The sequence below is a fragment of the Ctenopharyngodon idella genome, chromosome 10 (genome assembly GCF_019924925.1).
Source record: "Ctenopharyngodon idella isolate HZGC_01 chromosome 10, HZGC01, whole genome shotgun sequence".
Lineage (NCBI taxonomy): Eukaryota > Metazoa > Chordata > Actinopteri > Cypriniformes > Xenocyprididae > Ctenopharyngodon > Ctenopharyngodon idella.
The window spans coordinates 15,081,828-15,098,017 of NC_067229.1; the positions used below are offsets into that span (position 1 = coordinate 15,081,828).

General features: G+C 37.1%; 1 protein-coding gene across 1 annotated transcript in view; it reads left to right on the top strand.

The window, feature by feature from the left end:
• cntnap5b (contactin associated protein family member 5b) overlaps nt 1–16,190 on the top strand; it is a 70,860-nt gene that overhangs the window by 5,711 nt on the left and 48,959 nt on the right. Inside the window, exons 2-4 of the mRNA XM_051909985.1 lie at nt 11,213–11,323; nt 13,252–13,445; nt 15,482–15,629. Of these exons, the coding sequence (XP_051765945.1) occupies nt 11,213–11,323; nt 13,252–13,445; nt 15,482–15,629 (453 nt within the window). The remainder of the gene's footprint in view (nt 1–11,212; nt 11,324–13,251; nt 13,446–15,481; nt 15,630–16,190) is intronic.

The following is a 16,190-nucleotide window of genomic DNA, read 5'->3' on the forward strand; positions in this document are numbered from 1 at the left end:
TACAAACCTCATATTGACAAACAGCTGCTTTAAATGTTTGTGAAAATTCTGTTTCCGTACAACCAGAGTATCGGCGTCAAGGGTCCAAGGTGTGTGGCACATGTTCCTGGAGTAACATTCTTTCCACGAACTGCCCAAAATCACTAATGCATATTACAAAAAAGAAATCTTTTGCTTCAGAGCATGTAACGTACATGCGCACACTTCAAAATCGTTGCTTAAAATCTCTTGACAAACTAAAATATGTAAATGACATTTGTATATATTCAAAATAAAAGATATACATTGTACATAATGTCAGCTTGCTTATTTTGCTCAAGATAAGGATTTATTAAGTCCACATGCAGTAAGAAACTATGCTTTTAACCACAGCTCGAGCCTCGAGAGCTGCCATTCCAATCCACACAAGTTCGCGATATAGTTTACAATGTAGTTTGCAAATGTTCGTTTGAACAATGGTTTCAGGAAACACCAAATCATTGAACTATGTTAGTAATGACAGAACTGGGAAACACACCCCTGATTGGTTGGCAGAGTGTGACTTCCTAGAGTACGCAAAATTCTGATCACATTAAGCTTAATTCACTAATTGTCATTTGCACAAATTTGCATGCAAAATTGTGTGTGAATCTTGCTTAAGTTGTATTTAAAATTTCACAATTTATAGAACTGACTAACTGAAAACTAAAAATGTGAAAAAATTAAGCACAAATTTCAGATGGATTTTTTTTTTGAGAACATTTTGTGCGCAAATACGTAACTTGTACGCAATTGAAGTTAAAATGTGATTGGTTGGTGCAGTGTGACTTCCTGGAGTACGCAAAAATCTGATCACATTAAGCTTCATTCGCTAATTGTCTGTTTGCACGAATTTGCATGTAAAATTGTGTGTAAATGTTTGTATTTAAAATTTCGCAATTAACAGGACTCAAAAGTAAAAATTAGAAAAAAGTACACAAAAAATTTCTGAGGGATATTTTGCAGGAGAATGTTATGTGTGCAAGTTAGCATAAATACCTTAATGAAATATTTCCCATTTTTTTGTAATTATTTGTAGAACTTACCAGCAATTTCTGAGTTAAAATTGCTTCCTACACAATAGTAAATCCTACACCTTTTTTTTTTTTTTTTTTAGTGTACTTTGGGAAAACTCTTTCATATAAAGGTTGATGGCACATAAAACCAAAATGAACTGTGATTGGTCACTTTATATGTCAGTCAGATGGTATTTCCTGTCTAAGTGGGAAGTTTGTGGCCAGAATAAGACTAAAGTTTATCCCAATAGAAAAAAATAAATATATATATACATATAGAAACTAAAAAAAAATCCTTCCAGGTATATCAAATTTATTTAACTTTAGAGAACCATGAGATGATGACTGACAGATCTAATCCATCAACATAAAATAACTAACCCGAAATCAACTGATGTTCACTGCTGACAGTACCTTGAAAAACATGATCCTTTAATGTATCTTCCCTTAATGAGATGCTTTTCGGTCTGTGTTAGTGGGCGTTTAGTCTGCCAAACATATGCTCCCCAACTTCATAAATATCATCCAAAGCAAAACAAACTCTTAACAAGCCGCTAATGGTGTTTCACAAATATCCCAGAAAGTTCTGCCGGCATAACACACTCTTTGTGGAACATCGCTGGAGACGTTCCCTGCTCTGATCAATGTAGAGAAAGGGTTTTGTAAACACATCTCCATAGCTTTAATGGCATCCAGGTCAAGGTTCTCAGAATGTATATTGTTGTTTATTTAAGTCGATGGCCAATCGGAGGCCATGATAAGTTTGTTTTTCCAAGTCTGCTGTGTTAACCGAAGAGGTAAAATAGCAACAATGAAAAACACTGAACTATATCTGGCCGTATACGTACTAAGCAGTTTCAGCTGTTAAAATATTAACGCTTAAACCTTGTCATACTTCCAGATCCTTGTGTAAACTAGTCTATGACATTCTAATGTCCAGGGCATTGAAGTTGCTTTAACATATTCCAGTTTTAATATGAAAATAAGAATCCACTTTTTTTTTGTTACAGCGCAATTATACATTTAAGTGCTGAGTTATATTAATTAACAACATGTACTTAATATAGGGTTAGGGTTGGTTTGGTTTAGGGTTAGTTGCATGTAGTTATGCATACTTTATTGTTATTACTATAGTAACTACATGTAAGAAATGTAACAAGGACACTAAAATTAAGTGTTACCAAAAATAAATGAGTAAAAATAGAAAATCATTTATAAATCATACTTTTAAAATCATTTTAAAATGAGTATTTTGTAACATTAATTGTTTAACTTCTGTAAATAGATTGTAATTTATTAGTATTTTATAATTTCATTTTTTTGTTAATGTGTATAAAAACATCATCATCATCATCATCATCAACATTATTAAAAATAGATGCGATACAAAAAATACAGATAATATAAAAAAGAAAATACAATATACATATTTTTTTCATTTATTATTTAATAAATTTTCTGTTCACGTATATAACTATTTATTATTTATAACTAATTATTATTATTATTATTATTATAAATAGATCTAATGTAAAAATAATACAAATAATATAAAAAATAGAAATACAATAATTATATATATTTTTTTTATTTTGAAATTACAACGAGTGTTGAATATTAATGTATATAACCATATTTATCATTATTATCGTTATTATTTGATATAGATAAAATATAAAAATATCACACACACACACACACACACACACATATATAAATATATATTAGTTTTTTATTTATAATTCTATAATTGTATAAATTGTGTATATATAGATTGTATTTATTTATTTTTGCGTATTTATGACAACAATAATTATTATTATTATTATTATCATTATTATTATAATCATCACTCATTTATCACTCATATTTATTATTATTATTATTATCATCACTCATTTATCACTCCAAAAAACATCATAAAAGTGGCCCATCCTTATGATTTAGGTGCACATCCAAGGTCATCGAATAGGTTTGCGTGATGTACAGACCAAGCCTAAGTTGTTATTCAAGGAAAGTGTTACTTTTTCTTGCATTGAAGTGTCAGTCGATACATGTACTGTACATACTCTCAGCATGAACTGCATTCAAACTTCTCTGAGTTGACTCCAAATCAATCAAAATCTGATCTAATTCTCAGCATAAACTCTTAAAAACAGTGTATGACTTCAGGCTTGTTTTCTATTAAAAAAAATGTTGTACACTGTGTAATTCTGTCATTATTTACTCAGAAATTACATATAGATTGGCATACAGGTTTAGAACAACATGAGGGTATCTAAATAATGACTGTATTGACATTTCTTGTTTAAAACTCCCAAATACCATGATGTAATGGCCTCATCTTGCTATTGAATGCGCAGTTAAATAGGTGATGGTAAATTACCCAGGCTTTGTCATGCTCTTTTCGTTGTGTTCCACCTGCCGAGGTGAGCGTGGAGTGTTACAATGGAAGTGAAGAGTCTCTCTGTGTCGCTGTCAGGTTTAAATAATAGCCTCTCTTTCATTTTCCTCTATTACATCAGCCCTCGCTGCCATGGGCAACCGCTAGTAAAATCAGGTCAACGCTAAATGCCAAGCTTGAAGAGGGGGGCAGAAACGTGGCCCGAGTCTTTTTAATTACCCAAAATGCTGCGCGATAGGGCATAGAGGTCTGAGGTGGTGCTGTAAATGGGGCATGTCTGAATGTAAAATGCTGTTGTAAAAGGATGATAAATGGTTTTGTAAATATTTTTTTATCATTTTACTTAATTATTTATTTAATTCTTTTTGTAAATATTATTACTATTAGTGTTTTCTCGATGGATGGATGGAAGGAAGGAAGGAAGGAAGGAAAAAAAGGAAGGAAGGAAGGAAAATAAAGGAAGGAAGGAAGGAAGGAAGGAAGGAAGGAAGGAAAAGGAAGGAAGGAAAAGGAAGGAAGGAAGTGTCCTTTTGGATGCCCCATATATGATTTGGATTGGATGGATGGATAGATGGATGGAAGGAATGAAGGAAGGAACGAAGGAAGGAAAGGAGGAAGGAAGGAAGTCTCCCTTTGGATGCCCCATATACGATTTGGATGGATGGATGGATGGATGGAAGGAAGGAAGGAAGGAAGGAAGGAAGGAAGGAAGGAAGGAAGGAAGGAAGGAAGGAAGGAAGGAAAAGGAAGGAAGGAAGTGTCCTTTTGGATGCCCCATATATGATTTGGATTGGATGGATGGATGGATAGATGGATGGAAGGAACGAAGGAAGGAACGAAGGAAGGAAAGGAGGAAGGAAGGAAGTCTCCCTTTGGATGCCCCATATACGATTTGGATGGATGGATGGATGGATGGAAGGAAGGAAGGAAGGAAGGAAGGAAGGAAGGAAGGAAGGAAGGAAGGAAGGAAGTCTCCCTTTGGATGCCCCATATATGATTTGGATTGGATGGATGGATGGATGGATGGATGGATGGATGGATAGATGGATGGAAGGAAGGAAGGAAGGAAGGAAGGAAGGAAGGAAGGAAGGAAGGAAGGAAGGAAGGAAGGAAAAGGAAGGAAGGAAGTGTCCTGTTGGATGCCCCATATATAATATGGATGGATGGATGGATGGAAGGAAGGAAGGAAGGAAGGAAGGAAGGAAGGAAGGAAGGAAGTCTCCCTTTGGATGCCCCATATATGATTTGGATTGGATGGATGGATGGATGGATAGATGGATGGAAGGAACGAAGGAAGGAACGAAGGAAGGAAGGGAGGAAGGAAGGAAGTCTCCCTTTGGATGCCCCATATCCGATTTGGATGGATGGATGGATGGATGGAAGGAAGGAAGGAAGGAAGGAAGGAAGGAAGGAAGGAAGGAAGGAAGTCTCCCTTTGGATGCCCCATATATGATTTGGATTGGATGGATGGATGGATTGATGGATGGATGGATGGATGGATGGATGGATGATGGATGGATGGAAGGAATGAAGGAAGGAACGAAGGAAGGAAGGAAGGGAGGAAGAAAGGAAGGGAGGAAGAAAGGAAGGGAGGAAGGAAGGAAGTCTCCCTTTGGATGCCCCATATATGATTTGGATTGGATGGATGGATGGATGGATAGATGGATGGAAGGAAGGAAGGAAGGAAGGAAGGAAAAGGAAGGAAGGAAGTGTCCTGTTGGATGCCCCATATATAATTTGGATGGATGGATGGATGGATGGAAGGAAGGAAGGAAGGAAGGAAGGAAGGAAGGAAGGAAGGAAGTCTCCCTTTGGATGCCCCATATATGATTTGGATTGGATGGATGGATGGATGGATGGATGGATGGATGGATAGATGGATGGAAGGAACGAAGGAAGGAAGGGAGGAAGGAAGGAAGTCTCCCTTTGGATGCCCCATATCCGATTTGGATGGATGGATGGATGGATGGATGGAAGGAAGGAAGGAAGGAAGGAAGGAAGTCTCCCTTTGGATGCCCCATATATGATTTGGACTGGATGGATGGATGGATTGATGGATGGATGGATGGATGGATGGATGGATGATGGATGGATGGAAGGAATGAAGGAAGGAACGAAGGAAGGAAGGAAGGGAGGAAGAAAGGAAGGGAGGAAGGAAGGAAGTCTCCCTTTGGATGCCCCATATACGATTTGGATGGATGGATGGATGGATGGAAGTTATCTGCAATATTCGAGAATATAGCATAAACAAATACAACAGAGCAAAGATACAAATCCTGTAATCCTGAAGACTTTGATTAGCTTGTTCAGGTGTGTTTGATTAGGCTTCGAGCTAAACTCTGCAGGACAGCGGCACTCCAAGACCAACGTCAAAGTCCCTTTAAGACAAGTCATTTCACCATCTTTGAAACACCTCTCGGGCATCCAAGTACAGCTCCTATCTTTTTGAATGGGGAAACATCAAATTCTCCAAAACTGTTTACTAAGCTTATGATTAAATTTCATTTTTAAAAACACCAATGAAATCTGACAACAACAGTCTCATAAAAAAGCTTGTTTTTCTTGCTAGACCAGCCAATGCGCATGCGTGTTTCTATAGCAACCAGAGCTTCTAATGGCAGCTGCAGAGACGCAATGACTTTACTAATCAACGATTGGGTCTTTCACTTGGAAGGCGGGGCGTATTCGCCATATTGGGTGTTGCACTTTCTCCGATATAAGTAATGGGAGTGCACCGTCTTCCTATTTAAGTTGCCTATACCTGGGCTACTGATACTGTACACATGCGTTTTCTCTCTCAACTATTTACATGCACTTACAGTAAGACATATCCGACTATGTTTACTAGGACACTTTGTGTGAATTTGTCCTTTCAAGTGGAGGAAGACGTGAAAGAGAACTCAATTCAGTATTCATGTGCTGTCAGACACTGCTTTCTGGGCGCGTGCTTTGGATGTTTGCGCGCAAAAAAACTTCCCACAGCACATGAAAAACCAATAGAGTTCCCTTTCACATTTTCTTGCGCTTGAATATTTAAATTGGCAAGACTTAAACTTTCGTGCCGATGCAGCACTGGCCCGTCAACTGTTCCAAGCGCTATTAATGTTTGTCCACGTTCATGTTCTCATAACATTGGCCAAATGGCAATTAACACCTTTTAACATATTCGGCAATGGCAAGTATCTATAATCTATTATTTGGCAAATTTTATATATATATATATATATAAAATCTGCAAAATAATAATAGATTATACATATAATAGTGCTACTTTCTGTCAAATGTCAGTAAAGACATTTATAATGTTACAAAAGATTTCTATATTTGTGTGTGTGTGTGGTTTGAATGGCTGTGGCACCTTTAGGACAATCAAAAATGGCACAAACAAGACAGAATCGTTTTGTTGCTTAATCTACAAAGATGTTGGTCTTGGTTTTATCTACACATGCAAGATTAAACTCCTCTCACGAGGCTCTGGAATGATCCGGCAATTCTTAAACTACTTAAATGTGTTGAGAATGGTAATTCATCAGATAGCAAGAAGAGGGGTATTAGAATGATCATTTTATAGGATAGGAGTTTTGAGTTGGCTATATGGTGCTTTGGAAATTGATAAAGTTTTTATAGGTTTTTCAGATCAGTATATTGGGTTTAGGATTGTTTAAAGCTAATGTGTGTGATTTATGCAACATTTATTATTATTATTAATCCCTGTAATATTCTACACAAATATGGAGCTGGAATTAAATGTTTATTTTGTTTTATTTATTTTATTGTTTAGTAACCTTTTGTTTTAATTTTATTATGGTTTTTATTTTTAATTCAATTCGAAAGGGTTTAGCTAATTAAAAAGTGTAATGTTCTTGAATATAGAGATAGATTAAATGTTAATTTTTTTTTTTTTTTTTTTTTTTATGGTTTAGTAATCCTTTATTTCTTTATTTTATTGTGTCATTTAACAAATTTACTGCCTAACACTGCTGGCCTTTTTTGTTCTATCTAGGGCCTTTATTTTTAAGAGTGTACTGCTAAAAAGTTAAATGACACTATTTGTAAACACAAAAATTCTCATAACGTTGTGCAGTTGTCTTGTTTTGACTGTCAAAGACTTTGGCTTACTAACTAGTGTTTGGTAAAAAAAAAATGTTTTGGTAAAAAAAGAAGAAAGCTTTAATTCACAGAGGATGGATTGTGTTCTGTGTACAAAGAAATCTGGGACACTTCGAGAGCGTGCAAACTCTCCAACAGGATTTAAATGAGTGTTTCACACTTTCTACAGGATGTAGGTGTCCATTCACAGATGTCCAGGCATTCTGCGTTTTCTCCATCCCTCCTCTCCCTCTTAATGCCTCCAATGGAAAAGTTTGTTAGAGGCACCAGACTCAATTCAATGTGGGAAAAGCTTCTTTAAAACTGCATTAGAAATCACATGTTCTGTCACAGCGCAGATGCACTGGGACATCCAGGGATTCCATTAAAGGTACGGACTCTTAAAAGCGCAGCTGGGGTCAGGAAAAATGGACTGTCGTGCTGGGTTTGCACTGAGCTGCTTTTACGTCTAATAAAGCGTATGAATACTGCACGGGGGGATGGGGGTACAGCTCAAAACGGCTCTCTGCTATTTCTTGGATGGATTCTTGCCTCCGTTAATAGCCTCATATGTGTCTTTCCAAACTGCATTTGCTTAAAAGCTTTGACTCTTAAACAGAAAACAGTAGAGAACTGAGTTAGTAATGTCTAAAGGATGTTTTTATGATTCTGAGAGCTTGTCTTTGTAAACGTGTCTAAACAACAACCACGTCTTTCTTACAATGCTAACGTTTTACACCATTCGACTGTCTAGCAAGCAAAACGGCAAATTAGGCGACCTATCCTCAAGCTAATACCAGTGCTGCTGAGTTGTTTTCCTCCCATAAACATTAATTTCGCAGCATGCATATGTCAGTAGAACTGGCAGTGCTGACTAGGAGAATTTCCAAGGTAAATATAAAAATTTAATCTCCCCCACCCTTCCAACCCTGTCTTTGCATTCATGCCGAGCATCCGTCTGATCCCGGTAGAAACAATTACACGTAGTGTGTTTGTCAAATATAGGGAAAACAATGTTTTTTACAGTTCAACAAGCAGCCCTGGGTGTGCACTAACATCCCTTGGCTTTCGTTCTTGTTATGAATTGCTATATAAAAAAGTGAGCACTGTTCTTGATTCGTTAAACAATTTTATTAATTACATGCATACATGAGTACACTTCATTTACACTAATTACTAAGCTAAACTGAGATTAATATTAGCATGATTAACCAATTATGTATGCAGCAATCAGGTCATTGTATTTGATTAGAATAAATTATTTTTGGCATTCTGATGATTGGCATAAATTCAAACATTAAAGAGTCAAAATAGGCATGATTTTATAAAAACGAACTGTAGATTTTGGTTTCTTGATTAGCTTTATGTAGACATAGGAAAGAAAATTCTCTCAATTTCTCAAATGTTTCTGTAAATGGAGAGCAAAAGAGACTTTTGTTTAAATCTCTTGCCCCTACTTCCAAGATAAAGATCTTCTAGGAAAAACATTGATCCATGATTGAGAACACTTATCTTATATAACTCTTCTCAATATATATATATATATATATATATATATATATATATATATATATTTTAACATCTGGGAAACATTTGAAGGATAAAGAAAAATGTGCTAAAAAGCTGCTCACTTTTTGGACTCATTTGGAGCCGTGACGGAGCAGTTGGTATATATGCTCAAGACACATTGAATTATGCTTGTATGAGAGATACAGTATTGGTTCCAATCAAGCCCATGTGATTTATTGATTGCTTTCATGGATAAATTGTAGAAAAAGAGTGCATATCCAACCCAAGTTGAGTACAGGACACTCAGTGCCAATTATGTTGCAGCAACTTTTGTTCACTTTCTCAGAACCTTCCTCTTATTTGCAATGCACAATTCTATTTGAAACTAATGGATCCACAGCGTTCTCCGACAGCCTCCTGGTATCCACAAATTTCATTCAGCCCTTTTTCATTCATTAACCTCGACCTCTTTAACCTAATGAGGAACCTAAAATGTTGAAACAATGCAGTTTTGAATAAAATTTGTGGATTGTGTGAGTCAGTACAGTTACCAGTGTTTGCATAAGCTAATGCTGTGAACTCATTGGCTTTAAATGGCATTGTGCATTGCATGAATGTAGTAAAAGTAGTAGTTCAAGGGTCAACAGATGCTCAGTCATGCAACCAAAAGTTGCTGCTGCTCTAACATAGACACCATTAAGAAATAGATTTGTAGTTTCTTAAGAGTGGTGAATCGGTTTGTTTCAAAGGGGACAGCGCATCACAAGGTTGTAGAAGGATAAACTTTCTGAAAACTGCATCCTGGCATCTAACCGAAAGTTAAGAACATTTTTAAGTTTGCCGCAACATTGACCATTGTAGGATCCAGTTGTGTTTTCTGAAATCCCGCTCGATTTCAAATGCATGGCTTTTTCCCACACCCTCAAACGGGTTTTACACATTTCTGTCCATAAAATGCTCCATCAGAGCACTGCGTCATGTGCAAGCACCCACAAACATCTCAAAGCTTCTGGTTTATGGTTGTGCTGAATCGATTCCTGTCTCTTGTACCATAAGAGGATCAGGTGCTAGACAGCCACTAGGTCCATCTCACTTCCCTTTTGCTCAAGGAAAAATCTAATCTGGTCTCTTTCCTCTGGTGGAGGCAATGCTACTGATATCCTCCACACGACCGTCACCACAAGGAGAAGAGAAAGCCCCTGTCAGTCATTCCTATCATTCATATTTATGAGTTTCAGAAAGATCACATGCTCAATTTGCTCACTTTACACAAGTACAGTGGAAAAGATAGAGAGATAGTCAGCAAGAGAGACCCCCTGTTAAAAAATGCATCATGGGGCGTGTTTTTAAATGGCTTCGTCTGCTTCAGAGGTTGCCTGTTTATTAGGGATTTTTTTTCCCAAGCTAAATATACCGTTGAGCCAGAAGAGGACGTTTCTTTTTGAATCATTTGCTCAGGTATCTCTGCTTCTCAAAGCCGTTGTAAGAGAGGAGATGGGGCCACATCTAGCTACCGGCCTCTCTCCTTCCTACGACCTTACCCGGATACTCTCTATTTCATGTCTTTCCATCTCTTTATCTCTCTCTTTCTCCCTCTCATCTCCCCATCTCACCTTTTGCCTGGTCTGGAATACATTTGCAATTCTGTGAGTGATGCTATTTGATGTCAGGCTCATTCAGGAAGCGTTTGAAAGGTTAATTAGCTGAGAAATCGGTGCGGCTTTCTCAAACATTGAAATGAGAGCCGTTGTCAGATTTCTCACTCTCTCTCCTTTCTGCTCGTTCTTTCTCATCATTATCTTGCTCTGCACGTTAAGCTGGGGAATGGATGCTGAAAGTCCCTTTTTTGACTGGATGAATGAAGTTTACCCCTGTGAGTACTGCAGACTGCTTTCTTCTGGTTCATTAACTGGTATCTACGGCCAAGGTTGAGGGTGTTAACAATCACGCTCACTAATTTTGCAACATTCACAAGCCATTTTATGACTGCAGGGTAATGTATTTTTGAGAGAAACTGAATATACAATGGGGAAAATAATGAAGAACGGAACTTGATCCGTTATCCATTGGGAGCTCATTGGTTTATGAAAAGTGGGCATTCCATGCCGAAATGGAATCATTCACAAACCATGAATGTCAAATCTGATTTGCTAATCGGTGTTTCCTGCTGTTCTAGATCACTGCAATGGGCCACTGGTCTCTGCTCTTCCTCCCACATCGTTCCAAAGCTCCTCATCTTCCTCCGACAGTCAGTCACCATATTTTGCCAAACTCAACAGAAGAGATGGTGAGTAAAATGTGTGGTTGTTACCTTACAGAGGTATTTCTATAAAATTACTTTAATTAACGTAACCCAATGTTTTCAGGTTTTTTTGGTAATGTTAAATTATTATTATTATATAAAATGGGAAGTTTTGAATGTCATATACTGTTTTATATAAGATTATATTTATTTAATAATTTAGTGGAAACATTACAATTATTATTTAAATACAAACCATTCATTTAGACAGTACTACATCAAGAACCTGTTTAGATTAACTGGCAAAAGCTGTGCAGTGATGGTATCTGGTGCTAATACCATGGTAATTTTGATATAAATCATGCACTGATTTGAGTATTGTGTTTTTGCCTGCTGGATGTGTGCGCTTTTTGCCTAATTCTTAGTGTTTATATACCATGGTATTTACATGGTACTTTAAGACTTTAAGGTATTTCAAAGAACGCTATTTGCATGTCAAAAACCATGGTCAGACCATACATTTTACAAACTTAAGTCTAGCTAATGCTGGAGTCCGTTCAGTAATCCATTGTATTCAGAAAATGAAATTCTGTCATTTGATATGCCACTGCAGGGATACATATCCAGTACGACTTGTGACAGAGTATTAGCAAGCATGACCTGGCCTTTTAGAGTCGATTGGATTGTAATTCAGTTTACTTACGGGTCAAAAGCAGACCAAACAGTGAATTACTGCCTGACAGCGACAGGAGCCCCCATGTGACACCTACCTCTGTGGCTTGGTGTGGTCGTGTTAGTAGAGTAGTTCCCTGTGCTAAGACTAGCGCTGGGTTTGTTGTCTATTTGCTCAGCCTTTTAATAGATGCGACGCCAATGTAAGTTAGATTTGCTGAGCTAATTAGTGTGAACAGACAGGCTTAAAAGAAGCTCGCTTGGCAGGCTTGTCTGAAGTTGAGGCTTGGCTGGATGCTAAGTGCTTCAAATACCTTTTCTGCCTTTAATTAAAAGTTTATCTTTTGTTAATGAAGGAATGTTTCTTAATTAACTACAGTGTTGAGAAACTAGCCAAAAGAAGCAATGCTGCAAATTTAGAGTCGTTCTATCAGTAGCATGCTAGCTTATATACTGTAAATAGCACTGTAACGTGACAGAATGTTGCATTACTTAGCAATATTGTGTTGTGCGAGTAAGCTGATATAAAAATAAAACATGCTATTCTCTCTCTCAAGACATGTTGGGAATTCTGAATAATTTTAGGGAATCATTTCAATTAGAATGATAGGTTTCTTTAATGAGTCGGTTCATTAAAGGTGTGTTCATAATAGACTTTGTGTTTCATTCACTTCTATGACAATTTCCTTTTGGCCATATTCGTGGAGTGGTTTGAAATAATTCAACATGCATAAATTCTACTGTAAATACACCTTTTGGCAGTTGATATGAACCATCAATAGGTTTCAAACTGTTTTTTTTTTTTTTTTTTTTTTTGTAATAGTCTCCTAGTGTAATAGTCCTTTAAGAGTTCACTTCAAGCAAACCAATTCAAATATATTCACAATTTAGCTTTTTTGTATAGCGAAATAAATATTTAGTTAAAGTCTGTGGCCACACAGTTGTTCAGTGAAGCTTTGTGGGCGAAATCTATTAATTTCTAGTTTAGCATTAGTAATTTACATAATCAGGAATTTCATGTGAGGGAGAACAATTTCCCCACAGAGATTTTGCAAAGGGTTCGAGTTGGTCATGAGGATTCACCAGTTAATTCACATTAGTTTGAAAGCACTTGTTTTTTTTTTTTGTTTTGTTTTTTTGCCTATAAAAGTTCGCTGATGTGACATCACCATAGCAGCACAGAAATTACACTTTTTTTGAACTTTCAACACAGTTTGACAGCTTACATTTTTTTGAATAATATCTTTTTGTGGGTTGTACCTCAGCTTAGTTACATTGCAGCCCTTCTGTTCTTGTGTTAGGAGGTGGCGGCTGGGCTCCAGAACGAACAGACAGGCTACGATGGCTACAGGTGGACCTGCGAGAAAGGGTCGAGGTCACAGCTGTGGCGACCCAGGGTCGTTTTGGGAGCCCTGATTGGGTTACGAGTTACATGTTGCTGTACAGTGACACAGGAAGAGCTTGGAAGCAGTTCAGACAAGAGGACAACATAGGGGTGAGTTATCCAAGTACTCTTATAAATAATCCAGACTTTTATTATATTTATAATGCATTAGTACTTCAGTCAGGGCAATAAGCACTGTAAAAGCTTTCCGGATAATGTGGATCAGGGGGGCTTTTATGACCGGAATAAAATGCATTCACACCCATAATCATTAAGCATCTATGTCTTTAACTAAATCATAATAATTTACTAGGATAAATTAACACATCCTTCCCTGCACTGTCAGACACTGTCGGCACACACTTCCCATCCAAAACCAACCACCCACAAAATGTTCAAATTTTAATTACCGACTTGAATTTCACTTAATCGCCCAAACTAAGATTAAATACACCACCTATCTTGAGTGACGTGACTTTATATCCCTGCCAAAACTTATTTCATGGTCTCCTGACCTCACTGGTCACTGGCAGTGCAGCTAAAATCCTTGTCTTCCCAACTTGAATTACATTTTTTTTTTTTTTTTTTTTTTGATAGTTTTATTTTGACAACTTTGGAATCGATTGGTGCAGCCCTTGCACCACAAGAGACAGCAGTTGCATTGCCTCCACACTTACAGGCAAACAAATGGGCTTCACCCTCCTCTTCTGAATCAATAGTAGTCATTTCAAAGCTCCATCATTCCCCGGCGTTCTTATTTAGCGGCGGCTCAAAGAGAGCTGGGGCGAAACATTACCGAGATCTTACTTGCCATCTCTGTCGTCTCTCATTACGAAAGCTTGGATTCCTGCTAATGTAATGATTGAAACTAAACAAACAGAGAGCAGGAGGAGGAGGTGGAGGCGGAGGTGGTGTATATATTTTCTACGGCTAACTCGTCTCGTTACAACTTTTTTTATTTTATTTTTTTTGTTCAGTGATGGTTTAATGTTCGGTTCTTTTATCTTCCACCCAGCAGGAGGAAAAAAAAAGGTGCTGATTAGTTTGAGAACGGAATTTAATGGAAGTCTTTGAAGGTGTGAAACATTTTAATGAGTGGAAGATTAAAAGACGTGGAACATTTTTAAAGTGCGGTAGGTGCCTTCCGGTCGTGCCATTTTTTTGGAAGGCACTACAGCTGGAGGTAGGACCCCCAGCTATTCTAAAACTGGAGGTTTAGATTAGCATTGACGCTTTGAGTGCAGCTTAAAGAAACTAACGCTGCCAGAGGCTCCCCGCTAACTTTTTGTGTTAGTTTTTTAAATCTCAGGTAAATGCAGCTTGGCAAAAGTTCAGCTCTATGTATAGATAATCAACTCTCTGACTTTGGAAGAGTTTCTTTGAGGTAAACCTATATGCTAATTTACTTTAAGATGGGTAAAAAAAAACTGTTAGCATTCCCAGTCAATTCAATGTAAGTCTTTCGAATTACACATGCCACTTGGGAGGCTACCTTCACTAGCGACTATCAGGGCAGTCAATGAAGAAATAGAATGATGAAGTTACGGCGTGTACCAGCACATGTTAACTAGCCAAACCTTCAGACTTGAGTGCTAACATTGTACACAATGCTAACAATTGCACGTTAGTCACTGAAAAATGTTTAAATTGGCAACATCTAAATATTTACTAAGACCTCACTACAGCACCTACTGTAAATAGATGTAGGAGAGCTAGTAACACATTAGTATTAAGGTGTGGTCACATTAGGAAAATTTTCTATGAAAATTTAGCATCCAGCTAGAAATTCTCTATGTAGATTCCTATTGAAATTACTCGTGATCATTAGCTGAACAATGGTAAAATTGATTGCAAAGGCCTCTACAAAGGCCTTTTATCTGGCAGGGAAAAAAAGGTTTAACTCTAGAAGAGTTTGTGTGAGTCAAACATACATGCTAAATGAGTTTAATGCATGCTAGCAAAATACAACTTTGCAATTTTTGCACCACAGAAATAATTTCTTTGCAAACAAAAATGTGTCTGAAAATTATACCTCGTATACCTCACCTCGTTCGACATTATATTAACTCATGAACAAATGAAGTACACATACCAAAGCCAAATCTTGGGTAAGTTTCTGTTGTGCAAACGTATATATTTTCCTGCAGACTTTCCCTGGAAACACAAATTCCGATGGGACTGTTCACCACAAACTCTCACACTCCATAAGAACACGTTTTCTGCGGTTCTTGCCTGTGGATTGGAGTCCCGGGGGATGGATGGGCCTCAGAGTGGAAGTCTATGGCTGTGTATACAGTGAGTACTGAATGTACATTTGGTGTATAATTGGTACTTTATGTTTTTTATGGGTCTTGTGAATGATTCGTCCGTGCATTGTCCATCCTTTTTTATTATTTTTAAAAAGAATTTGTAACCTTGTAATTTTTAATAATGTCATAACTCGATCTTCTGGTGAAATATCTGGAACTCCAATCATGTAGTCCCACCTTTTTTTTTTTTTTTTTTTTTACAATCGATTGCAAGCATTCATTCAGTCAGCCTTTATGCTTCCACGCAGAATTATGGGAAATTTAGTTTTGTCTTACAAGTCAACATATTACAACCCAGCTAAATGAGTTTTATTGCTCTTTCATCGAAGCACATAAAATGCAAATTCACAATTAAAACTTTGTTTAGCTTCGTAGCAATTAGCTTTTCCATGTCTGCAATGATATTGTTTAATTGTCGCTCTCTGAACTCCGAAAGATCTGAAGAAAATCCTGAGGTTCCTGACTGAAAATTCCGATATTGTGGTGATGTTTGTGCGCGTATTGCATACGCGATCATACTGATATGTTCTGAAGGAAGAAAGGATGA